The sequence below is a fragment of the Coregonus lavaretus genome, assembly GCF_964263955.1.
Source record: "Coregonus lavaretus genome assembly, chromosome: 5".
In the NCBI taxonomy this organism is placed as follows: Eukaryota; Metazoa; Chordata; class Actinopteri; order Salmoniformes; family Salmonidae; genus Coregonus; species Coregonus lavaretus.
The window spans coordinates 9,699,270-9,726,734 of NC_139992.1; the positions used below are offsets into that span (position 1 = coordinate 9,699,270).

At 44.8% G+C, this 27,465-nt stretch overlaps 1 protein-coding gene across 2 annotated transcripts; it reads right to left on the reverse strand.

Annotated features, from left to right (window-relative positions):
• Positions 1-12,062: 12,062 nt before the first annotated feature.
• LOC311129996 (cyclin-T2-like) lies at positions 12,063-27,042 on the reverse strand. 2 transcript variants are annotated; one of them, XM_084162579.1, is made up of 10 exons: positions 25,951-27,042; positions 19,870-19,951; positions 19,630-19,758; positions 19,234-19,294; positions 18,648-18,710; positions 17,845-17,890; positions 15,619-15,782; positions 15,358-15,428; positions 14,009-15,179; positions 12,063-13,872 (listed from the first exon to the last, which is right to left on the reverse strand). In XM_084162579.1, the coding sequence occupies exons 1-10, from the start codon at positions 26,106-26,108 to the stop codon at positions 13,805-13,807; spliced, it is 2,013 nt and encodes a 670-aa protein (XP_084018705.1). In that variant the 5' UTR covers positions 26,109-27,042; the 3' UTR covers positions 12,063-13,804. The 2 variants fall into 2 exon arrangements, with proteins under 2 accessions (XP_084018705.1, XP_084018704.1); XM_084162578.1 differs by having other exon boundaries at positions 19,630-19,951.
• Positions 27,043-27,465: the final 423 nt, after the last annotated feature.

The window sequence follows — 27,465 nt, forward strand, 5'->3', positions numbered from 1 at the left end:
GCTTACCTGGTTAAATAAAGGTGAAATTAAAAATTAAAAAAGTAAAACATTTCTAAGAATGTTATTTAAAAACATATACACTGCTCAAAAAAATAAAGGGAACACTTAAACAACACAATGTAACTCCAAGTCAATCACACTTCTGTGAAATCAAACTGTCCACTTAGGAAGCAACACTGATTGACAATACATTTCACATGCTGTTGTGCAAATGGAATAGACAACAGGTGGAAATTATAGGCAATTAGCAAGACACCCCCAATAAAGGACTGGTTTTGCAGGTGGTGACCACAGACCACTTCTCAGTTCCCATGCTTCCTGGCTGATGTTTTGGTCACTTTTGAATGCTGGCGGTGCTTTCACACTAGTGGTAGCATGAGACGGAGTCTACAACCCACACAAGTGGCTCAGGTAGTGCAGCTCATCCAGGATGGCACATCAATGCGAGCTGTGGCAAGAAGGTTTGCTGTGTCTGTCAGCGTAGTGTCCAGAGCATGGAGGTACATCAGGAGACGTGGAGGAGGCCGTAGGAGGGCAACAACCCAGCAGCAGGACTGCTACCTCCGCCTTATGTGCAAGGAGGAGCAGGAGGAGCACTGCCAGAGCCCTGCAAAATGACCTCCAGCAGGCCACAAATGTGCATGTGTCTGTTCAAACGGTCAGAAACAGACTCCATGAGGGTGGTATGAGGGCCCGACGTCCACAGGTGGGGGTTGTGCTTACAGCCCAACACCGTGCAGGACGTTTGGCATTTGCCAGAGAACACCAAGATTGGCAAATTCGCCACTGGCGCCCTGTGCTCTTCACAGATAAAAGCAGGTTCACACTGAGCACGTGACAGAGTCTGGAGACGCCGTGGAGAACGTTCTGCTGCCTGCAACATCCTCCAGCATGACCGGTTTGGCGGTAGGTCAGTCATGGTGTGGGGTGGCATTTCTTTGGGGGGCCGCACAGCCCTCCATGTGCTCGCCAGAGGTAGCCTGACTGCCATTAGGTACCGAGATGAGATCTTCAGACCCCTTGTGAGACCATATGCTGGTGCGGTTGGCCCTGGGTTCCTCCTAATGCAAGACAATGCTAGACCTCATGTGGCTGGAGTGTGTCAGCAGTTCCTGCAAGAGGAAGGCATTGATGCTATGGACTGGCCCGCCCGTTCCCCAGACCTGAATCCAATTGAGTACATCTGGGACATCATGTCTCGCTCTATCCACCAACGCCACGTTGCACCACAGACTGTCCAGGAGTTGGCGGATGCTTTAGTCCAGGTCTGGGAGGAGATCCCTCAGGAGACCATCCGCCACCTCATCAGGAGCATGCCCAGGCGTTGTAGGGAGGTCATACAGGCACGTGGAGGCCACACACACTACTGAGCCTCATTTTGACTTGTTATAAGGACATTACATCAAAGTTGGATCAGCCTGTAGTGTGGTTTTCCACTTTAATTTTGAGGGTGACTCCAAATCCAGACCTCCATGGGTTGATAGATTTGATTTCCATTGATCATTTTTGTGTGATTTTGTTGTCAGCACATTCAACTATGTAAAGAAAAAAGTATTTCATAAGATTATTTCATTCATTCAGATCTAGGATGTGTTATTTTAGTGTTCCCTTTATTTTTTGAGCAGTGTATAATTCTTATATTCTGTCTCAAATATACCATATTTTTGTAGGAAATTCACCACAATCACGTATTCAATTGTGTATGTCATAAGGCATAGCAGTATATAAAGTGGATTACGAAAGTATTCACCCCCCTTGGCATTTTTCCTATTTTGTTGCCTTACAACCTGGAATTAAAATGGATTTTTGGGGGGTTTGTATCATTTGATATACACAACATGCCTACCACTTTGAAGATGCAAAATATTTTTTATTGTGAAACAAACAAGAAATAAGACAAAAAAACAGAAAACTTGAGCGTGCATAAATATTCACCCCCCCAAAGTCAATACTTTGTAGAGCCATCTTTTGCAGCAATTACAGCTGCAAGTCTCTTGGGGTATGTCTCTATAAGTTCGGCACATATAGCCACTGGGATTTTTGCCCATTCTTCAAGGCAAAACTGCTCCAGCTCCTTCAAGTTGGATGGGTTCCGCTGGTGTACAGCAATCTTTAAGTCATACCACAGATTCTCAATTGGATTGAGGTCTGGGCTTTGACTAGTCCATTCCAAGACATTTAAATGTTTCCCCTTAAACCAATCGAGTGTTGCTTTAGCAGTATGCTTAGGGTCATTGTCCTGCTGGAAGGTGAACCTCCGTCCCAGTCTCAAATCTCTGGAAGACTAAAATAGGTTTCCCTCAAGAATTTCCCTGTATTTAGCGCCATCCATCATTCCTTCTATTCTGACCAGTTTCCCAGTCCCTGCCAATGAAAAACATGGTGTTCTTGGGGTGATGAGAGGTATTGGGTTTGCGCCAGACATAGCGTTTTCCTTGATGGCCAAAAAGCTCAATTTTAGTCTCATCTGACCAGAGTACCCTCTTCCATATGTTTGCGGAGCCTCCCACATGCCTTTTGGCGAACACCAAACGTGTTTGCTTATATATTTTTTTTAAGCAATGGCTTTTTTTCTGGCCACTCCTCCGTAAAGCCCAGCTCTGTGGAGTGCACGGCTTAAAGCGGTCCTATGTACAGATACTCCAATCTCCGCTGTGCCTCTGATTAATGCCCTCCTTGCCTGGTCCATGAGTTTTGGTGGGCGGCCCTCTCTTGGCAGGTTTGCTGTGGTGCCATATTCTTTCCATAATATTTTTTTATTTATTTAATGGCACTCCGTGGGATGTTCAAAGTTTAGGATATTTTTTTATAACCCAACCCTGATCTGTACTTCTCCACAACTTTGTCCCTGACCTGTTTGGAGAGCTCCTTGGTCTTCATGATGCCGCTTGCTTGGTGGTGCCCCTTGCTTAGTGGTGTTGCAGACTCTGGGATCATGCGACAGATCATGTGACACTTAGATTGCACACAGGTGGACTTTATTTAACTAATTATGTGACTTCTGAAGGTAATTGGTAGCACCAGATCTTATTTAAGGGATTCATAGCAAAGGGAGTGAATACATATGCACATACCACTTTTCTGTTATTTATTTTTTATTTTATTTTTAAACAAGTTATTGTTTTTCCATTTCACTTAACCAATTTGGACTATTTTGTGTATGTCCATTACATTAAATCCATTTGAATTACAGGTTGTAATGCAACAAAATAGGAAAAAAGCCAAGGGGGATGAATACTTTTGCAAGGCACTGTATATACAGTGGGGAAAAAAAGTATTTAGTCAGCCACCAATTGTGCAAGTTCTCCCACTTAAAAAGATGAGAGAGGCCTGCAATTTTCATCATATGTACACGTCAACTATGACAGACAAATTGAGAATATTTTTTCCAGAAAATCACATTGTAGGATTTTTTATGAATTTATTTGCAAATTATGGTGGAAAATAAGTATTTGGTCACCTACAAACAAGCAAGATTTCTGGCTCTCACAGACCTGTAACTTCTTCTTTAAGAGGCTCCTCTGTCCTCCACTCGTTACCTGTATTAATGGCACCTGTTTGATCTTGTTATCAGTATAAAAGACACCTGTCCACAACTTCAAACAGTCACACTCCAAACTCCACTATGGCCAAGACCAAAGAGCTGTCAAAGGACACCAGAAACAAAATTGTAGACCTGCACCAGGCTGGGAAGACTGAATCTTCAATAGGTAAGCAGCTTGGTTTGAAGAAATCAACTGTGGGAGCAATTATTAGGAAATGGAAGACATACAAGACCACTGATAATCTCCCTCGATCTGGGGCTCCACGCAAGATCTCACCCCGTGGGGTCAAAATGATCACAAGAACGGTGAGCAAAAATCCCAGAACCACACGGGGGGACCTAGTGAATGACCTGCAGAGAGCTGGGACCAAAGTAACAAAGCCTACCATCAGTAACACACTACGCCGCCAGGGACTCAAATCCTGCAGTGGCAGACGTGTCCCCCTGCTTAAGCCAGTACATGTCCAGGCCCGTCTGAAGTTTGCTAGAGTGCATTTGGATGATCCAGAAGAGGATTGGGAGAATGTCATATGGTCAGATGAAACCAAAATAGAACTTTTTGGTAAAAACTCAACTCGTCGTGTTTGGAGGACAAAGAATGCTGAGTTGCATCCAAAGAACACCATACCTACTGTGAAGCATGGGGGTGGAAACATCATGCTTTGGGGCTGTTTTTCTGCAAAGGGACCAGGACGACTGATCCGTGTAAAGGAAAGAATGAATGGGGCCATATATCATGAGATTTAGAGTGAAAACCTCCTTCCATCTGCAAGGGCATTGAAGATGAAACGTGGCTGGGTCTTTCAGCATGACAATGATCCCAAACACAACGCCCGGGCAACGAAGGAGTGGCTTCGTAAGAAGCATTTCAAGGTCCTGGAGTGGCCTAGCCAGTCTCCAGATCTCAACCCCATAGAAAATCTTTGGAGGGAGTTGAAAGTCAGCGACAGCCTCAAAACATCACTGCTCTAGATGAGATCTGCATGGAGGAATGGGCCAAAATACCAGCAACAGTGTGTGAAAACCTTGTGAAGACTTACAGAAAACGTTTGATCTGTGTCATTGCCAATAAAGGGTATATAACAAAGTATTGAGAAACTTTTGTTATTGACCAAATACTTATTTTCCACCATAATTTGCAAATAAATTCATTAAAAATCCTACAATGTGATTTTCTGGATTTTTTTTCTGATTTTGTCTGTCATAGTTGACTTGTACCTATGATGAAAATTACAGGCCTCTCTCATCTTTTTAAGTGGGAGAACTTGCACAATTGGTGGCTGACTAAATACATTTTTTCCCCACTGTACACAAACACATATTGTACACTACATGACCAAAAGTACGTGGACACCTGCTCGTTGAACATGGGCATTAATATGGAGTTGGTTCCCCCTTTGCTGCTATAGCAGCCTCTACTCTTCTGGAAAGGCTTTCCACTAGATGTTGGAACATTGCTGCAGGGGACATAGAGGCGGAGGAGTGCTACCTGGCCTGAAGCACCATTCTCCCCTGAAGCCCATCAGGCTGGTGTCCATGACCTACAGGCTGAGGATGGCCAGGAGCAGAGTGAGCCCCAGGTGGGTCCCCAGGATGGCCAGGAGCAGAGTGAGCCCCAGGGGGGTCCCCAGGATGGCAGGATGGCCAGGAGCAGAGTGAGCCCCAGGGGGGTCCCCAGGATGGCCAGGAGCAGAGTGAGCTCCAGGGGGGTCCCCAGGATGGCCAGGAGCAGAGTGAGCCCCAGGGGGGTCCCCAGGATGGCCAGGAGCAGAGTGAGCCCCAGGGGGGTCCCCAGGATGGCAGGATGGCCAGGAGCAGAGTGAGCCCCAGGGGGGTCCCCAGGATGGCCAGGAGCAGAGTGAGCCCCAGGGGGGTCCCCAGGATGGCCAGGAGCAGAGTGAGCCCCAGGGGGGTCCCCAGGATGGCCAGGAGCAGAGTGAGCCCCAGGGGGGTCCCCAGGATGGCCAGGAGCAGAGTGAGCCCCAGGGGGGTCCCCAGGATGGCCAGGAGCAGAGTGAGCCCCAGGGGGGTCCCCAGCCACCGGGGGAGAGCAGCGAGGATAGCAGCTCTAGCTCCACCACCAGCCAGTCCTCCATCAACCTGGAGGAAGAGGAGGATGAGAGAGGCCACCACCAAACAGAGAGAGACTTTTAAGGGAAGGTTGCACTTGGATCTAGAAATCATCTGGGAAGTTTGATGTTGGAGATTACAGTGAGGAATAATAGGGAGTCAACACATTACGTACAATATTAATGACGGAGCGCCTATCAAGGGAGAGGGCACAAAGCAATAATTGAGAAGAGGCACCAGCTTACCCTTGATTTGACGAAGTTCAAAGACATTAACAGCACCTCATGCTTTGAGAGGGACTGTGAGGAAGAGGTGGGTGGCAGTGGAACGGACAAAGGTGATGTGCTTAGGGGGACTCAAGAGAGACAACAGGAACTGAGCCAACGACCACATGTTCTTCAGCATCTGAAAGACATAGAAACAAAGCCATTCAAGTCGATGACAATAATGCAAAGATGCATGTTGTGGAGAACACCAAGTATCAATGTTTTCCTTCTACTGTGAATATCACTTTCTGAATGCAGCCCTCCTGCAGGAGGAAAACACCAAACCTATCAAGAACAAAGAGAAGAGGAATCTCTAGTGTCCAAACCAAAAATCGGTCTTTCAACGTCTTGGCACACAAACATACCATTCGGGGGAACAGCAAGTCCAAAAGCAACCGGAGTACTTTGTCCATTCCTTTACAAGTTAAAGCAAAGGTCAGAAAACCTTCGGATCCCATCACCATTGGTGAGGCCACAGTGAAATCAAACTTTGTCAAAGACTGGTCAGAAAAGCACAGACTCACCCTGTGTCCGAACAAGGGTTAGAGCCCTTACGTCCAAGCTGCAAATGGCTGAAAATTACAAAAAGGACACTTATTCAGCAGAGGGAGCTGTAAAGTGCCAGACCGCACAATAATACAACAGGTGTTCTTTACTTTACTGTGAAATGCTTAATTACAAGCCCTTAACCAACAATGCAGTTAAGTTTACAAAATAAACTAAAGTAAAAAATCCAAAACAATAAAATAATAACAAGGCTATGTACAGGGGGTACCGGTGCAGAGTCAATGTGCGGGGGTACAGGTTAGTTGAGGTAATTTGTACTTGTAGGTAGGGGTAAGGTGACTATGCATAGATAATAAACAGCGAGTAGCAGCAGTGTAAAGACAAGGAGGGGGGGGGGGGGGGGGGTCAATGTAAATAGTCCGGGTGGCCATTTGATTGTTCAGCAGTCTTATGGCTTGGGAGTAGAAGCTGTTAAGGAGCCTTTTGGACCTAGACTTGGCGCTCCAGTACCGCTTGCCGTACGGTAGCAGAGAGTACAGTCTATGACAGGGTTCTTCAATTCCGGTCCTGGAGGGCCAAAACATCTCTGTTTTTCATCCTCTCCTTCTAATCAGGGGCTAATTCAGACCTGGGACACCAGGTGAGTGCAATTAACTACCAGGTAGAAATAAAAAACAGAAGTGTTTCGGCCCTCCAGGACCGGAATTGAAGAACCCTGGTCTATGACTTGGGTGACTGGAGTCTGACAATTTTTTGGGCCTTCCTCTGAGACCGCCTACTATAGAGGTCCTGGATGGCAGGAAGCTTGGCCCCAGTGATGTACTGGGCCGTACGCACAACCCTCTGTAGTGCCTTGCAGTCAGAGGCTGAGCAGTTGCCATACCAGGCAGTGATGTAACCGGTCATGCCAAATCTTTTCAGTCTCCTGAGGGGGAAAAGGCATTGTCTTCACAACTGTCTTGGTGTGTTTGGACCATGATAGTTTGTTGGTGATGTGGACACCAAGAAACTTGAAAGTCTCGACCCGCTCCACTACAGCCCTGTCGATGTGAACAGGGGCGTGTTCGGCCCTCCTTTTCCTGTAGTTCACGATCAGCTCCTTTGTCTTGCTCAACGGTGAGAGAGAGGTTGTTGTCCTGGCACCACACTGCCAGGTCTCTGACCTCTTCCCTATAGGCTGTCTCATCGTTGTCGGTGATCAGGCCTACCACCGTTGTGTCGTCAGCAAAATTAATGATGGTGTTGGAGTCATGCTTGGCCACCCAGTCGTGGGTGAACAGGGAGTAACAGGAGGGGACTAAGCACGCACCCCTGTGGGGCCTCCATGTTGAGGATCAGCGTGGCAGATGTGTTGTTACCTACCCTTACCACCTGGGGGCGGCCCCTCAGGAAGTCCAGGATCCAGTTGCAGAGGGAGGTGTTTAGTCCCAGGATCCTTAGCTTAGTGATGAGCTTTGTGGGCACTATGGTGTTGAACGCTGAGCTGTAGTCAATGACCAGCATTCTCACATAGGTGTTCCTTTTATCCAGGTGGGAAAGGGCAGAGTGGAGTGCGATTGAGATTGCGTCATCTGTGGATCTGTTGGGGCGGTATGCGAATTGGAGTGGGTGTAGGGTTTCCGGGATGATGGTGTTGATGTGAGCCATGACCAGCCTTTCAAAGCACTTCATGGCTACCGACGTGAGTGCTACGGGGCGGTAGTCATTTAGGCAGGTTAACTTCGCCTTCTTGGGCAAAGGGACTATGGTGGACTGCTTGAAACATGTAGGTCTTACAGACTCGGTCAGGGAGAGGTTTAAAATGTCAGTGAAGACACTTGCTTGTTGGTCGGCGCATGCTCTGAGTACATGTCCTGGTAATCCGTCTATATACAGGGGAAAGTCAGATCTAACGCCATCACTGATGACAAAAAGACGATGTGGTGGTCATTTCTTGCACAGCCACACTCATTCTAAGACTGAGCTGGTCCTGAGTGAAGATGAAGGAGAAGAGGCTGTCTCTCCGAACACACCACAGGTGTCAGAGGGACACCATACGTTGTCGCGGTCAGTGATAGAGGAAGTGCTGTCAATGTCCAGCCATGAGTCAGACCCTTTAATCTCTCACCACCGGCCAGGAGACAAAACCTCTCCTGGTCAAAGACTAAACTCACATCTCATTCTGACCAAGACGATGATGGTCTCTGTGTGCAGGACAATGAGGGAGCAACATGTCTGACACTGACAATAGCCAGGCAAATCGCCTGGACCATTCATCCCCTCAATCCTACAGCCCAGTGCAGCCTGATGCCGCATTCAAAACAACCGGGAACTCTGAAAAATACAAGGTCAAATCATGATGTCAGTGATCTTCAGGTCGGAAAGTCTGAGCTCTAGAAAGAGGCCAGAGTTCCCGAGTTGGAATTTTCGAGTTGGATGACCGTTGAAAACGCGGCATTAGATCGACACCTGGACCTCAGGTAGCTGTGACAGCAGGACCATGTCACCTGTGTTCCAGAAGTTTCTGGGTGGAGTAAGGGGCCTCTGCTGCGATGTCTGTCTGAAGAGCTGATATCACTGGACGAGAGAGGGCAGAACACAACTGACTCCGACAACGAGAGGGAACTCAGAAATAATTCTGTGCCGAGGCATGATAAATCATTACAGGGTGTAAGCAAATAACACTTGGTCCAAGTTTACAATAGAATGTGAGATTATATATTTCATTGATTAAACTTCCATTTCAAAATTACTTTCCATTGTCACTACAGGCCTAATTCTATTATCACTACACAGTTACCTACAACACACAGCTCATGTATAATTAAGCCATAAGGCCCAAGGGGGTGTGGTATCGCCAATATACCACGGCCAAGGGCTGTTCACAGGCGGCAGGTAGCTTAGTGGTTAAGATCGTTGTGCCAGTAACCGAAAGGCCGCTGGTTCTAATCCCAGAGCCAACTAGGTGAAAAATCTGTCGATGTGCCCTTGAGCAAGGCACTTAACCCTAATTGCTCCTGTAAGTCACTCTGGATAAGAGCGTCTGCTAAATAGTTTGTGTCCACAATTGAGAATGATATCTGCCATATACAGTAGGAAACTGACCTGTGACAGCACACGAGCCACCGTACTGTATCAACAACACTGATGGAACGTTAAGCCCAATAGCCTTTTCTCCTATCCTGGTGCCAGATCTGTTTGTGCTCTTGCCTACTCCATTGTCATTGTCAAGCTATTAATAAAAGGACTTGACAAGAGATCAGAAACACTGGCAACCAGGCTACTTTTCTGCCGCGTCGCTGGACATCAACAATCCTACATTATTTACCATTACTGATTTACAGCTTTGCATCTATGGGCTACAGGGTCAAGCCAAGTAACGATTTTATGTAAATGCACTTCACAGAAAAGGTTAGGCATGTAAACTCTATAGCACTAGTATTACTGTCCTCATGTATGTCTTTCGTTTTTTTTGCGAGGGACAGCCTTTGGCATCCAGCTTAAGGTGGTCTTGGAGGTCAAAATAATTATAATGAGTACAAATTGCATGGCCTCTGACAACATGTTCGAGTTGGATGACCGTTGAAAACGCGGCATTAGATCGACACCTGGACCTCAGGTAGCTGTGACAGCAGGACCATGTCACCTGTGTTCCAGAAGTTTCTGGGTGGAGTAAGGGGCCTCTGCTGCGATGTCTGTCTGAAGAGCTGATATCACTGGACGAGAGAGGGCAGAACACAACTGACTCCGACAACGAGAGGGAACTCAGAAATAATTCTGTGCCGAGGCATGATAAATCATTACAGGGTGTAAGCAAATAACACTTGGTCCAAGTTTACAATAGAATGTGAGATTATATATTTCATTGATTAAACTTCCATTTCAAAATTACTTTCCATTGTCACTACAGGCCTAATTCTATTATCACTACACAGTTACCTACAACACACAGCTCATGTATAATTAAGCCATAAGGCCCAAGGGGGTGTGGTATCGCCAATATACCACGGCCAAGGGCTGTTCACAGGCGGCAGGTAGCTTAGTGGTTAAGATCGTTGTGCCAGTAACCGAAAGGCCGCTGGTTCTAATCCCAGAGCCAACTAGGTGAAAAATCTGTCGATGTGCCCTTGAGCAAGGCACTTAACCCTAATTGCTCCTGTAAGTCACTCTGGATAAGAGCGTCTGCTAAATGACTAAAATGTAATGTATATTGGCCATATACCACAAACCCTGTGCCTTATTGCTTAATTATACATGAGCTGTGTGTTGTTCACATTCTACTGTAAACTGAGTGGTTCGAGCCCTGAATGCTGATTGGCTGAAAGTCGTGGTATATCAGACCGTATACTATCGGTAAGACAAAACATTTTTTTTTTTTACTGTTCTAATTATGATGGTAACCAGTTTGTAATAGCAACAAGGCACCTTGGGGGTTTGTGGTATATGGCCAATATACTGTACCATGGCTAAGGGCTGTATCCAGGCACGCCGCATTAAGTCGTGGATTTCCAAAATCATGTGTCGTCGTCTTCATGGAGTATGTCCCTGGAGGCTGCATCGCCAGCGTGCTCTACCGCGTCGGCCCTCTTCCGGAGAGCATCCTGGCTCTGTACACCCATGGAGGGGGTGTCCTACCTGCTCCTCAACAGGGTCATCCACAGGGACCTGAAGGGGAACGTCATGTTCATGCCTACAGGAGAAGACAAGCTGATAGACTTCGGCTGTGCCTGGCATTTGAGTTGCCTCGCTCACACGGTCGTAGTGGCCTCCTGAAATCGTTGCACGGCACACCCTACTGGATGGTGCCGGAGGTCATCAACAAGATTGGTCACAGCAGGAAGTCGGACATCTGGAGCGTGGGGTGCACCGTGTTTGAGATGGCCACTAGGAAGCCGCCACTGTCCATGGACATGGTGGCGGCCCGGTTCTAAATCTGTGCGAGGAGAGGCCCAATGCCTTTGCTGCCTGACGGATTCTCAGAGGACACCAGTGACTTTGTCTGACCAAGTGAGTTGATCTATGATTCTGTACTTACAAGCAAAATGTTACAAATAATACTTTAAAAGGAATAGTTCAACCAAAGTACTAATGTTTCCTTACCTTGAATGTAGTCTCTAGATAAGCAGAGATTGGGATCTACACTGAATACTACACTGTATAGAAAGCTACGAAGACTAAAGTAAAACAAACCAAGTGTGGATACAAATTTCATTAATTGTTAATTACGTGAACCATCACTAAGTCAAACAAAGATACATGTGACAACTCACCCACAGTCAGTAAAACATGATAATAACATATTATTCTGTCCTCTTTGCAGTGACCAGGAACAGCAGAACTACTATTGGGCCACCCTTTCATTCCCAAGGACATCATGTTAGTTCAGGACCTACACTCAAAGCTGTTAGGAAATAGCGTAAGAGTTCATCAAGAAGAAGTGACAAGCCGTAACGCCTATCAAGAATGTATGTAAATATGTTGAATTAGCATAATATACAGTATTTAAATTATTTTTCAAATATATTGCTTGCAACCTTTGTACCCTTTCTATCACACAAAAAAAATCCCTTGAATTTTTGGTGCACCTTTGGAACAAGATTTTGCAGAGGATACAGAAATAGGGTATTTGTCTAACATTTTGCTTTCATTCTCTTCATATAGCATACAGTAAATACCAATCAATCATACAACATAGGTCAAGTTTTAAGGTAGTGTTAACCTTAAGATTTATTTGTAGAACTTAAATAAAATAATAAAACTGGTTGTCAAGATTTGCGCTTGCCTTCTTATCATCAAACCACTAACGTCTGTGCCTAAAAGTATAAATACTGGTGGAATATACCATCTTGGCCTCAATACGAACTGTCTGCACACTGAAATAAAAGGACTAACCAGTCAAAGAACAGTTCTTAGTTTGTGTCCACAATTGAGAATGATATCTGCCATATACAGTAGGAAACTGACCTGTGACAGCACACGAGCCACCGTACTGTATCAACAACACTGATGGAACGTTAAGCCCAATAGCCTTTTCTCCTATCCTGGTGCCAGATCTGTTTGTGCTCTTGCCTACTCCATTGTCATTGTCAAGCTATTAATAAAAGGACTTGACAAGAGATCAGAAACACTGGCAACCAGGCTACTTTTCTGCCGCGTCGCTGGACATCAACAATCCTACATTATTTACCATTACTGATTTACAGCTTTGCATCTATGGGCTACAGGGTCAAGCCAAGTAACGATTTTATGTAAATGCACTTCACAGAAAAGGTTAGGCATGTAAACTCTATAGCACTAGTATTACTGTCCTCATGTATGTCTTTCGTTTTTTTTGCGAGGGACAGCCTTTGGCATCCAGCTTAAGGTGGTCTTGGAGGTCAAAATAATTATAATGAGTACAAATTGCATGGCCTCTGACAACATGCCAGGTGGTTGGTACTGTTTGTAGGGTCTGCATTGGAGGAAATCCAGACTCTACAAAGGGATGGAAAGGTTGAAGGTCGAGTGCCCTCTACCGGCAGCCATGCATAGTACAGGCTCTAAGTACAACACTGGAACGCTGCAGTTAGAATCACCAAAGATAGGACTCCTACATCAAATCACAATAGTATTTTCTTCCCATCATATATATATATATATATATATATATATATATATATAGAGATCTTGTTATACTTACATACAAGCAGTTCCAACCCTGAGTATTTATGGTATAGCTTTTTAAACATACAAAAACGTATGTACATTTATCTCCACTTTCTGTAAACAGCAGTCAGCGTTCTGCTTTATCCCTTTGACGATAGAAACATGTGAATCATCTAGAAACATGTGAATCATCTAGAAACATGTGAATCATCTAGAAACATGTGAATCATCGATACAGTATTGAGTATAAAAAAAGAGAGACACTCATTCAAGAAAGAAACTAAAAATCCAGCTTCCATTGGCGGCCATGTTTGGCGTGCCTGGCCTTCCTTCTCTATTACCGACTGAGGGAAGCCCACCTCCAGCCATAACGGAGAGGACTGCTTGCCTTGTTTTCCCACCAGAATGGATTACAGTTGTGGAAATGCTGTTTTAATTATTATTTAAAAGAAAAGAAATTGCATCTTTCATACCTTTTCAGTATTTATAATACCTTTTTTCAGCATTTAAACTAAGTTGACCCCCTGACACGTCCACATTCCAAGACCCATCCAGAGAATCCGGAGAGGACAAAGCAGCAACTACACACAGAAACAGACAGAACTATACCAGCACTGCCAAGAGATCAGATGATCGGGAAGCATAATCATTATATTTTTGTCCTACACTTTTCTTTATATTTTTTGCTTTACCTTCCATTGCCTTGCTATAAAAGGGTTCATGAGTTCATTCATTGGGCACTTAACAGGAAACGTGTGTCTGTTTGGTGCTGGCCGTACCCCAGCCGGCGACCTCAGGGCCGCGGCTCTCCACTGGCTTCTTGTCCAGTTTCACTAGGGTGCTGAGATGTCCGTAGCCCACCTGGTATGTGACAGGGGGAGGAGGGGGAAGGGAAGGTTAAAACCAGAGCTGTGACTGTGAGACGACACACACTGTGACTGAGACGACACACACTGTGACTGCAGCTGAACAGAGGAACAGTGAGAGGAGGAACTACCTGCGCTGCCCTTGGAGCTTTTGCTCGTTTTGGAGGAGGAGTGGTGGTTGTGGCCGGCGACGTTGGGGTGCGCCCTCTTGCGGGAGGAGCTGGAACCAGAAGCAAGGGCTGGGCCCGCCACCCCCTCAACGCCCCCTAACCCCAGGGGGCTCCGGAGGAGGGCCGGCCCAACCCCCGCTGGCCCCTCAAGGCCCCCCCTGCCATTGCCGCTGTGCTGTGCTGAATGGAGGTGAGAGTGTCCGTGCTGCTTGTGGTGGCGGTGGGCAGAGTGGTCCCGATGCTTCTCCTTGCTTACCAGCGGGCTGGAATGTTTGCTCTTGGCCCCGCCCTCGTCAGAAGAGCTGTGGCGCTCAGAGGACACCTTGATTTTCATCTTCAGCTCCTCTTTGCTGGCCACGCCCCCCTGAGAAGGAACTGGGAGGCGGAGTTTGAGTGAGCCCCCCTTGTCCCGTTTGTCAGAGGGGAGCCTGTCCTGGCCTGGCATGGCCAGCTTAATTTTAAGAGGAGGGGCAGTGGTGCCGCTGCTGCCCCCTGGGTTAGGGTGGGGCTGCATGTGTTTCCTGTGGTCTGACTGGACAGAGGGTATATAGGCATCCCTGCTCTCAGGCTCCATATCCTGCTGCTCTGTCTGTCTGCGTTGCTGCTGCACCGCAAGCTCGGCAGCGTGCTTCTCTCTGTACTTGTCCAGGGACATTTTCTGGGCCGGCGGGGGCGGTGGAGGGAAAACGGGCTGCTGTTGCTGGTGCTTCCCCCCTCCCCCTACAGCCTTGTGTTCGTGTTTAGTAGGGTTGAACTCCACGGTCTTATCTGGTCTGTGTGGGTTTAGAGAGCCGTGATGCAGAGACAGTGAAGCCCCCTGGAGGCCTAGTGCATCTGTTTTGAGGGAATAGCCTCCTCCCTCCGAGCGACCCCCCGTGTCCTGGGGCCAGTCGCTGGGGGTGGTGAAGGTGTAGGAGCTGCCCTGCATAGAGGCTATGGAGTCCAGGGAGAGGGGTCCACTGGCGTGCCCCGGCAGAGGGACAGGGAACGAGGCGGCGGCTTTGGAGAAGGCTGAGTTGGAGACCCCAGGGATGCCGTCTCCCAGGGAATGTTCGTGGACCAGGGAGGGTCCTGGGTAGGGGTCATTTGCCTGAGAGCCATCTCCCTTGGGCTTCTTGGCAGCTTGTGTGGCCTGGCATGGGGGAGAAGAGAGGATGATGGTGTGACGAGGCGGTTTTGTGAAGAGCATGAAACTGTACAATAAAACTACACTGAAATAAAATCAGCAGACACCAAGGACAAACTACAACAGTGTTTAGAACGAGTGAGAGGTCTTAACGATGATTCACTGGAGAGAAACGGAAGCTTACCCTCCAGTTCCGTATCCTCTTCAACCTGCTCGGCGTTTTCTCCAGAATCTGAAGGAACTCATGTGTCAGTTCTGAAGGACAGGACAGGTCACACTTGGTTTTAACACCTAATATAAATGCCAATAATAACATACCCCACACACTTCTCATTGACTAAAACAAACGCTTCTCCCAAACTAAAACACATTGTCACTGTGCATTCTGCATGTCTTTCCGACTACGAGCGTGAACTAACAAACTATAATCAAATCAAAGAGTCACCATCGAGCAGCTCCAGTGTGACAGAGTTGTCCACGTACTCCCACCAGTGTTTCCCATCAGTAGAGACAGGGATCTCCCAGTTAGACCATTTACAGGCCAGGTGGATGCAGACGCAGGCGATGACTGTGGGCTTGTGCTGCAGGCAGAACGTGGTGAGGTGGAGGCTGCGCGAGCAGAGACCGGAGCACAACAACAGGTCACATGGAGAAGAGACAAGAGAAACAGACTGTAAGTCACAGGTGCTTTAGGCTGAGGTAAAACACAGTACACAGTGTTGAGGACAACAGAAGAAGAAGAAGCATTGCAAAATAAATGTTATACCCATTTTGACACAGTTGAGAACAAACAATGACTGACATGCAGAATAGATCATGAGTCAGTTTCACAGTGGCTACCATCCTAGTGTTTACCAAAAGGAGCTGCAAATATAGCAATAACTTCAAATATGCATCAAATTAAAATTAAAAAAGATTACTAGTAGGTTTTTTTGGGTGGGAAAGTGACCCAATTTCACCCTTCATTTAAAAAATCCACCACCAATAAATAACACACTTGGTCAACATTTTATGGTAATGTCGAAATTAGCTTACAGTAAATTCAAAAGAGCCACTCATTCAGACTAACTGGTTATGGTGAGAAAAACACACAGAAATGCCTTCTTCTAGTCAACTGTAGTCCAAGTTAGCTTGAGTTCTAAAGAACCTGAGTCATGGAGAACTAGATGAAGCTTCAATATTGAACCTTGAAAGATTTAAAGGGCCAGAGAGCTAGATAGTCACCCATTTTAAAGACCATGGTAAAAGCTGGATGGTAACCCTGCGCTGCCTGAGACTAGTGCGCACAATCCTGGAAAACAACATCAAATATAAGAAGTTCCCGTATTCACCATGGTGACTCTAACCCAAATAGAATCCAAACCATAGAAACAGAAGTACATTTACATTTTACATACATTCCCATTCAAGTCAATTCTATTTCTAAGGCTTGGGTACAGTTTCCACTTTTTCCTCACTGTTTAGTCTACAGGGTACAGGTCAGTAACCGTGGTGAATTATATGTCTAAGACCCAAACAAACAAGGCCTTTCTGTGGCTGGTCACTGAGTTCAGGCATTAAGAAGCCATTCATCCTCTAATTAGCGCGACGTCTACGGCACAACGTCAAGTTCTTCACTTCTCCCTGTTTACTGTTAGACATAAGCCTCTCCAGTTCTAATGGGTCAAATGCAGCCTGCCTTCTTTAGAACAGGCCGTTTCTGGAACACAATGTTGTCTTTGGCTCTTTCATATTATTTTTTTTCGATCAAAAAATTATAATTTTCGTACGATTGCCGGATTGCGCAAGCAACAGCTTAATTATGACCAGGCCTAACAGAAAAGCATTTATCAGGATCTGCGTCCAGACATTGTAGTTAGTTTTGAGGGCGTTTTTTGGCTATGGGAAACAAAAAGGCTATATTAAATCCCAACCCAACATGATGTCTTGGCAAAACTAACCCTTCAGGACCTAGTTCTGCCATAATTTGCAGAATATAAACTGTGTATGGTTGTTTGTAAGTGAAAAGCCAAAAACCAAGACTAATACTTATGGATGGACAGATATTTTGTAATACAATGAAATGGTGTATTAAAACATGGTGTATTCTTCTCCTCAAATTAAAAAAACATGCCATTTGAGTAGGTCCTTAATGGGTTAACATCATAAATTGTAATTAGCACTTCCATTTCTGTTCTATATACAAATACACATATATATATATACACACATACATACATACATACATACATACATACATACATACATACATACATACATACAACTCATTACATTAACAATTATTTGGTTAACTGACTTAAAGATTTTCATAAACGTTTTAAATATTTGGCAACATTTTAAAAACACAAATAAATAAAAAGGAGGGTTCGCAGTACTTACCAGGATGACTTCTACGTTATGTTTACATCTGTGTAATCTTTAGCTGCTATTCAGGCTACCAAAGTGTCTTTTTAGACATGTGCACTTTTGTAACCGAGCAAACGTGAGATTCAAGCCCACCACTACACTTCACATTGTGCATTCAACCCCACTGTGGGGGCAAGAGAGGGGGCTAGCATCCCAGTAGCCATCGGCGCATAGAGGGCCGTTGGACACAGAAAGGGTACCCTGCTTACAGGAAGCTATAGTGTGCAATAGTCACAGTGCAACAAAGGAGGGTCAGGATAACAACCTGTTGGTAGCCATGAAATAGGAAGTCTGTGCCAGATCCTTGCTTGCTGTAAGTGAGAGAGAAAAGAGAGTTAAGGTTTTTGCTGACCAGTGTGCTCTGTTAATAAGGGTTATCATTAGAAGTTGACAAAATGTTACCTTTAAAGATAGACTCAGCGATATGACGCAGATGCTAAGGGTGTGACCGTTTAAACGTTAAAAATGTTTAAACGAAATTAGGATCCTTAATGTTAAGAAAAATCCCTAACCTTTTTCCGCAATAACTAATTTTCGCAACTACTAAGAGCGTTGAAGCATGAGGCTCAACTTCTCCGCTGTTCTGGTCCTGTGTCAATCACGTTCTAACAGCGTGAAGGCAACCCGTGCGCATGCACAGATACTGGGTGTGACTGTGAGAGCAAAGTCTTGCATCTCACTCATCTCAATATCTGCAGTGCTGTTCGTGGCAACGTCATTTTGCTGAGTCTACCTTTAATGTACTGTACATGTTTAGTGATAACTCTAAAAGGTCAACAACGATTTGTTACACAATCATGTCAGCATTCATCCTCCCACCTACACGACTAGAGGGTGAAGGCTAGAAGCGATCCAGCATGTGACAAATTAACGTCAAATTAACGTTTTTGCCTTTAACCTAACCCTAACTCTTTTCCTAACACGCTACGTTAGTTTTCCTAATCTGCTGCATACGTGTTCATAAGCTGCTACGAAAAGTCCAATTTGATATTAATTTGACAAAAGCTGGATCCCTTGTAGACATGACCCGACTAGAGGACATGAAAGAGCAAAGAAGGAAGCCTCTACCTCTCACTAGCTGGGAACATTTCACCACATCAGTGTGTGGATGTTCAATAGTTATTTCAAATCCTGGAACAAAATACATGACAGGTGAGTTTCAACAGTAACAGTTTGTCAAAATGCATCAAAGTAATGTTCCATCTATGGTTCTTCCCCTCTATTGTTAATCACAAAAGCACAGTCAGGATTACATGTGGATTATGAAAGGCAGTTCTCTTTTCTTTACATCTAATTAAGGGTGAGTATATTGACGTTGTATAACCAAAAGGGCCGCAGATGGTGGCAACATAATTGGAGTATTCCGTAGTCGTGGAGACCACAAATCGGAACATGGATGGGACTGCTGTTTGCCAAGATCTGAGATTCATCAAACGATAATAACATGTTGACCTGTGCAGCAGCAATAGAATCTTGGCATTGAGGATTGTTTGACATGTTCCTGTGACATACCTCATTTAAATAATCTGACAAATGGGAACACAGGGCAATTCATCTATGCCTGGCAGCAATGGTCCAACAGAATATTCAAAACATAACACACTTTGTAGACTAGACCAAGTTCTCGCTATACACTCACTCAGTCATTACTTACCTAAAGTCTGCAGCACTATGGTTTCAAGTATCACCAGCTCTTGAGCTTGCTGGAGGTATGCCTGAAGTTCAATAGACAATCATTACATGACATTGTAATGTGTCTATCGATACCCCTATTCCAAAGTAACAGTATGGGTTATTTCTTAGTGCCAGATGTTTTAAATATAGTCTTGCTACTAGGAATAATATAAGCACTAAGAACATGCCGAGACAGGACTGAGACATCCGTCTGACAAAGCCTGAAAATTGCTTCTGTCAGACTATGTTCAGTCTCAGCTCACCCTCTGGTGACACACACCTCAAACTACACAAAAGCAAGTGTTGATGCCATTGACAAAATGGGAGAAACAGAGAGAATAACAAAACCTACAATACCCATAGTACCCAGACTTACATTACTCTTCGTATCAAGCGGGGCCTCTTGAGGGTTTAGACAAGCATGCGAAACCTTAATGACATGCTCCAGTTTCCGAGGTTGCTCTTCAACTTTTGCAGCTAGGAATAATGTGGTTGGAGAAATAATCTGTAAGAAGATAATGAATTTTAATAAATTCACATGTAAAGAGGTTGCCCATTTTCTAAGGAAAATACAGGTCAGGCTGACTCTACATAATGAAGAATAGTAAATACTTACATTTCTGTGGAATTTGGTGAAAGAGTGGTACATATAAAATCTATGCATGTAAACAATTGCTGTATTTATTGTAAGTTGTGAGCTGGAGAAAAGGGGTTAAGGAATTCAAGTATGTTCAAATGTAACTTCAGTAAATAAATGATTAGCTGTTAGGTACAGCATCAGTCAAAAGTTTGGACACCTACTCATTCAAGGGTTTTTCTTTATTTTACTATTTTCTACATTGTAGAATAATAGTGAAGACATCAAAACTATGAAATAGCACATATGGAATCATGTAGTAACCAACAAAGTTTTTAACAAATATATTTTATATTTGAGATTCAAATATATTTTATATTTGCCACCCTTTGCCTTGACAGCTTTGCACACTCGTGGCATTCTCTCAACCAGCTTCATTAGGTAGTCACCTGGAATGCATTTCAATTAACAGGTGTGCCTTGTTAAAAGTTAATTTGTGGAATGTCTTTCCTTCTTAATGCGTTTGAGCCAATCAGTTGTGTTGTGACAAGGTGGGGGGTATACAGAAGATAGCCCTATTTGGAATTCTCTCAACCAGCTTCATGCGGAATACTTTTCCAACAGTCTTGAAGGAGTTCCCACATATGATGAGAACTTGTTGGCTGCTTTTCCTTCACTATGAGGTCCAACTCATCCAAAACCATCACAGTTGTGTTGAGGTCGGGTGATTGTGGAGGCTAGGTCATCTGATGCAGCACTCTCCTTGGTCAAATGGCCCTTGCACAGCCTGGAGGTGTGTTTTGGGTCATTGTCCTGTTGAAAAACAAATGACAGTCCCACTAAGCGCAAACCAGATGGGATGGCGTATCGCTGCAGAATGCTGTGGTAGCCATGCTGGTTAAGTGTGCCTTGAATTCTAAATAAATCACTGACAGTGTCACCAGCAAAGCACCCCCACACCATCACACCTCCTCCTCCATGCTTCACGGTGGGAACCACACATGCAGAGATCATCCGTTCACCTACTCTGCGTCTCACAAAGACACGGCGGTTGGAACCAAAAATCTCAAATTTGGACTCCAGACCAAAGGACAAATTTCCACTGGTCTAATGTCCATTGCTCGTGTTTCTTGGCCCAAGCAAGTCTCTTATTATTATTATTGGTGTCCTTTAGTAGTGGTTTCTTTGCAGCAATTTGACCATTAAGGCCTGATTCACATAGTCTCCTCTGAACAGTTGATGTTAAGATGTATCTGTTACTTGATCTCTGTGAAGCATTTATTTGGGCTGCAATCTGAGGTGCAGTTAACTCTAATGAACATATCCGCAGCAGCAGAGGTAACTCTGGGTCTTCCTTTCCTGTGGCGGTCCTCATGAGAGCCAGTTTCATCATAGCGCTTGATGGTTTTTGCGACTGCACTTGAAGAAACTTTCAAAGTTCTTCAAATTTTTCAGATTGACTGACCTTCATTTCTTAAAGTAATGATGGACTGTCGTTTCTCTTTGCTTATTTCAGCTGTTCTTGCCATAATATGGACTTGGTCTTTTACCAAATAGGGCTATCTTCTGTATAACACCCCTACCTTGTCACAACACAATTGATTGGCTCAAACGCATTAAGTAGGAAAGAAATTCCACAAATTAACTTTTAAGAAGGCACACCTGTTAATTGAAATGCATTCCAGGTGACTACCTCATGAAGCTGGTTGAGAGAATGCCAAGAGTGTGCAAAACTGTCATCAAGGCAAAGGGTGGCTATTTGAAGAATCTCTAATATAAAATATATATGTGTTTAACATTTTTTTGGTTACTACATGATTCCATATGTGTTATTTCATAGTTTTGAGGTATTCACTATTATTCTACAATGTAGAAAAAGGTAAAAAGAAAGAAAAATCCTTGATAAAGTAGGTGTGGAATGGCGCCGGAGGACATGGCTGCTGTTTTACGGGCTCCTAACCAATTGTGCTATTGTGTGTTTTTTCGCGTTATTTGTAACTTATTTTGTACATAATGTTTCTGCCACCGTCTCTTATGACCGAAAAGAGCTTCTGGATATCAGGACAGCGATTACTCACCTCATACTGGACAAGGATTTTTTCTTTAATGAGTCGGAAGCAAAGGATTTTCTTCAGACACCCGACAAGGCCCAAATCCCCGTCATTCGCATGAGAAAGAGACGGAGATATCGGAGACGTAGGTCGGGGTGCCTTGAAAGGATCCGACAGCGAATGGGTAATCTGCCTCGACCATCAGTCCTATTAGCCAACGTACAATCATTGCATAACAAAATAGATTAACTACAATCACGGATATCCTACCAACGGGACATTAAAAACTGTAATATCTTATGTTTCACCGAGTCGTGGCTGAACGACGACATGGATAACAGCGGGATATATGCTGCATCGGCAAGATAAGGGGTGGCGGTCTGTGTATATTTGTGGTCCTCTGTAGCTCAGCTGGTAGAGCACGGCGCTTGTAACGCCAGGGTAGTGGGTTCGATCCCCGGGACCACCCATACGCAAAAAAAATGATGCACGCATGACTGTAAGTCGCTTTGGATAAAAGCGTCTGCTAAATGGCATATTATTATTATATTATTTGTAAACAACAGCTGGTGCACGAAATCTAATATTAATGAATTCTCAAGGATTTGCTCACCTGAGGTAGGGTATCCCATGATAAGCTGTAGACCACACTATTTACCAAGAGAGTTTTCATCTATATTTTTCGTAGCTGTCTATTTACCACCACAAACCGATGCTGGCAATAAGACCGCACTCAATGAGCTGTATAAGGCCATAAGCAAACAGGAAAACACTCATCCAGAGGCGGCGCTCCTAGTGGCCGGGGACTATAATGCAGGGAAACTTAAATCTGTTATACCTAGTCAACACCCTTCAATCAGTCAGGTCTATGTAATTCAGCCTGCCAGTGAAGGGCCATTCAGCTCCAGGCCTTGATGGACAATATCAGTTACATTTTTCAGGAATATTATTATATTATTATATGTTTGCAATTCAAAGGAATACAGTACATAAGTTACGCATGTGGACCATGTAATATTGAAAAATGTTGTTCTATACAAGGACATGCACCGTCTAAATAGTGATTCACATGGCAACATGAAGCACATTCATAATCTTACTTTGAAACGATATACAACCACGAACTAAAATGTAAACGCTTTCAACTCCTTCCGGTATAAGGCCATAAGCAATAATGGAAAACGCTCATCCAGAGGCGGTGCTCCTAGTGGCCGGGGACTTTAATGCAGGGAAACTTAAATATGTTTTTCCTCATTTCTACCAGCATATTAAAAGTGCAACCAGAGGGGGAAAAAAACTCTAGACCACCTTTACTCCACACACAGAGACGCGTACAAAGCTCTCCCACACCCTCCATTTGGCAAATCTGACCATAATTATATCCTCCTGATTCCTGCTTACAAGCAAAAACTAAAGCAGGACTGCACCAGTGACTCTGTCAATAAATAAGTGGTCAGATGACGCAGATGCTAAGCTACAGGACTGTTTTGCTAGCAAAGACTGGAATATGTTCCGGGATTCTTCCGATGGCTTTGAGGAGTACACCACATCAGTCACTGTCTTCATCAATAAGTGCATCGATGACGTCGTCCCCACAGTGACCGTACATACATACCCCAACCAGAAGCCATGGATTACAGGCAACATCTGCACTGAGCTAAAGGGTAGAGCTGCCGCTTTCAAGGAGCGGGACTCTAACCCGGACGCTTATAAGAAATCCCGCTATGCCCTCCGACGAACCATCAAACAGGCAAAGAGTCAATACAGGACTAGGATTGAATCGTACTACACCGGCTCTGACGCTCGTCGGATGTGGCAGGGCTTGCAAACTATTACAGACTACAATGGGAAGCATAGCCGCGAGCTGCCCAGTGACATGAACCTACCAGACGAGCTAAAATCACTTCTATGCTCGCTTCGAGGCAAGCAACACTGAAGCATTCATGAGAGCATCAGCTGTTCCGGACGACTGTGTGATCACGCTCTCTGTAGTTGATGTGAGTAAGACCTTTAAACAGGTCAACATTCACAAGGCCGCAGGGCCAGACGGATTACCAGGACGTGTACTCCGAGCATGCGCTGACCAACTGGCAAGTGTCTTCACTGACATTTTCAACATGTCCCTGACTGAGTCTGTAATACCAACATGTTTCAAGCAGACCACAATAGTCCCTGTGCCCAAGAACACTAAGGTAACCTGCCTAAATGACTACAGACCCATGGCACTCACATCTGTAGCCATGAAGAGCTTTGAAAGGCTGGTCATGGCTCACATCAACACCATTATCCCAGAAGCCCTAGACTCACTCCAATTTGCATACCGCCCCAAAAGATCCACAGATAATGCAATCTCTATTGCACTCCACACTACCCTTTCCCACCTGGACAAAAGGAACACCTACATGAGAATGCTATTCATTGACTACAGCTCAGCGTTCAACACCATTGTGCCCTCAAAGCTCATCACTAAGCTAAGGACCCTGGGACTAAACACCTCCCTCTGAAAGGATCCTGGACTTCCTGACGGGCCGCCCCCAGGTGGTAAGGGTAGATAACAACACATCTGCCACGCTGATCCTCAACACGGGGGTCCCTCAGGGGTGCGTGCTCAGTCCCCTCCTGTACTCCCTGTTCACCCACGACTGCATGGCCAGGTAAGACTCCAACACCATCATTAAGTTTGCCGACGACACAACAGTGGTAGGCCTGATCACCGACAACGATGAGACAGCCTATAGGGAGGTGGTCAGAGACCTGGCCGTGTGGTGCCAGGATAACAACCTCTCCCTCAATGTGATCAAGACAAAGGAGATGATTGTGGAATACTGGAAAAAGAGGACCGAGCACGCCCCCATTTTCATCGACGGGGCTGTAGTGGAGCAGGTTGAGAGCTTCAAGTTCCTTGGTGAGCACATCAGCAACAAACTATCATAGTCCAAACACACCAAGACAGTCATGAAGAGGGCACGACAAAGCCTATTCCCCCTCAGGAGACTGAAAAGATTTGGCATGGGTCCTCAGATCCTCAAAATGTTCTACAGCTGCACCATCAAGAGCATCCTGACCGGTTACATCACCGTCTGGTATGGCAACTGCTCGGCCTCTGACCCAAGGCACTACAGAGGGTAGTGCGTACGGCCCAGTACATCACTGGGGCCAAGCTTCCTGCCATCCAGGACCTATACACTAGGCAGTGTCAGAGGAAGGCCCTAAAAATGTTCAAAGACTCCAGTCACCCTAGTCATAGACTGTTCTCTCTACTACCGCACCGCAAGCGGTACCGGAGCGCCAAGTCTAGGTCCAAAAGGCTTCTTAACAGCTTCTACCCCAAAGCCATAAGACTCCTGAGCAGCTAATGAAATGGTTACCTGGAGTATTTGAATTGTCCCCCCCCCCCACCACCACCTCTTTTACGCTACTGCTACTCTGTTTATTATCTTTGCATAGTCACTTTAACTATACCTACACATACATATTACCTCAATTACCTCGACTAACCTGTGCCCCCGCACATTGACTCTGTACCGGTACCCCCTGTATATAGCCTCGCTACTGTTATTTTACTGCTGCTCTTTAATTATTTATCTATTTTTTTCTTCTTCTTAAAACTGCTAGCTAACGTTGGCAAAGGCATGCTGGGCAGCCGTCACTTGGCTATGTGAAGATTGATCATAAAACGAAAAACACACCAACGTTAGCTAGTTAACATTTCAATTAGAACTAGCAGGGAAGATTAGTAAACTAATGTTAGCTAACTAGCTACTGACAGGCTAACAGCTTGCTAGCTGGCCTTTATGTTGTTGAATGTTGATGATGGATTATGTTTGCTAACTAGTAAACTTGGCTGTATCATTACTACACAACACCGAATACATTAAAGCGACCACTGGCACATTTGTAATGTTTTGATAAGACAATATATAGTAACATAAACTGCGTCTGGCGCGTGCCCCCAGCCCTCACACAAGACACCGCACACTGGGAAAACGGGCCTACAAAGCACCATGTCTATACTCCTTCCTTCGACATGTCTGATGATGATTATTGCTAGATTGTTTATAAAGGATACACGTTGAGTCTCTGGCCCATATCTTGAATGAGGTTTGCCGCCTGCTGTCGGTAAGAGAGCTCTCTATCCGGCTCCACTCCCGTACGGCGGGACGGCGTGGCTTCGAGCTGCTCCCGGGTGAAAAACCATTTCGACGAGGATACCCGGCACGCCGCCATTGCTCTACAGCATTCGCACAGGACACTGAGGACCGGATGGACGCAAGTACGCAGAAACCATGAGCGGCAAGTCCCGGAAACCACAAAAAAATAAATATTATTTGATATATGTTTTTAGTCACGGCCAAACCAACTAGTCGTGCATTATCGCCACCATTTGCCTGGATTGTGAACTTCACAGAATGCACAGAAATCGCTACGCCATTTCCTGGTTGCAAAAATTCAAATAGTTTGCCTTTTTTTTGTTTAAACAAGCAAGTGTAGAGAATCATTGTACCATATAAACCGCTGTGAAATATATTTTCCATAACCATGAATATTGTATTTTCAGCTGTTTGAAGCTGGTGTACAAACCGAAAGTAAAAGAAATGTAAGAACTTGAAGCAAAAAAATAGCGCAGAGAACCGATCTACCGCTTTTTAGACTTGCTTTCAATGAGAATGATAGATCTATAACTCATTGTCCTATGTGAATTTGGTGGATCGCCCAAAAAAAGTTACATATTACAGCATTAAAGCTAGAATCCGTAGATGCCACATCCCTTTTTGTACTTATAAATTAATGATATATACCCATTGGTTATTGAAGAATATAACTCATAAATGCCTTATGAGCTTAGTTCAACTGTCTTACCCCATGATAACCCAAAATAAAAGCTTGTTTTACTCAAATGTTTGTAAACAAAGCAAATGTAAATAGCCTCAAAACATGGTTAAAAATATAATTTTGATATTATGGATGGTCAGTCCTTGCATCCATAGCTATGTCTATGAAGAGTGGTTACATTTCTCCAGCCCCATCCCTCAGCTTTTTACCGAAAAAGGGGCGGGGATTCCCTTGGTTATTGTTTCTACTACTGATTGCCTCTTTAAGAACACCCCTTTTCCCAAAAAATTGTCAAAGACTCCAGCCACCCGAGTCACAGACAGTTCTCTCTGCTACCGCACGGCAAGCAGTACCCAAGTCTGGAACCAACAGGACCCTGAACAGCTTCTACCCCCAAGCCATAAGACTGCTAAATAGGTAACCAAATAGCTACCTGGACCATCTGCATTTACCCCTTTTTGCGCTAACTTTTTTTGACTCATCACATACACTGCTGCTACTTTTTACTATCTGTCACATTATTCCTAGTTATATGTACACTACCGGTCAAAAGTTTTAGGACTCCTACTCATACATTGTAGAATAATAGTGAAGACATCAAAACTATGAAATGACAGATATGGAATCATGTAGTAACCAAAAAAGTTTTAAACAAATCAAAATATATTTTATATTTGAGATTCTTCAAATAGCCACCCTTTGCCTTGATGACAGCTTTGCACACTCTTGACATTATCTCAACCAGCTTTGT

Excerpts from the sequence above, each read along its gene's own strand:
- LOC311129996 (XM_084162578.1), bottom strand. The coding sequence starts at position 26,108 with ATGGCGGCGTGCCGGGTATCCTCGTCGAAATGGTTTTTCACCCGGGAG. Across the intron at positions 17,891-18,647 it reads ATGTTCCCAGCTAGTGAGAG|CAAGCAAGGATCTGGCACAG; the intron begins GTAGAGGCTTCC and ends TCTCACTTACAG. Across the intron at positions 15,180-15,357 it reads AGAGGATACGGAACTGGAGG|GCCACACAAGCTGCCAAGAA; the intron begins GTAAGCTTCCGT and ends CCCCCATGCCAG.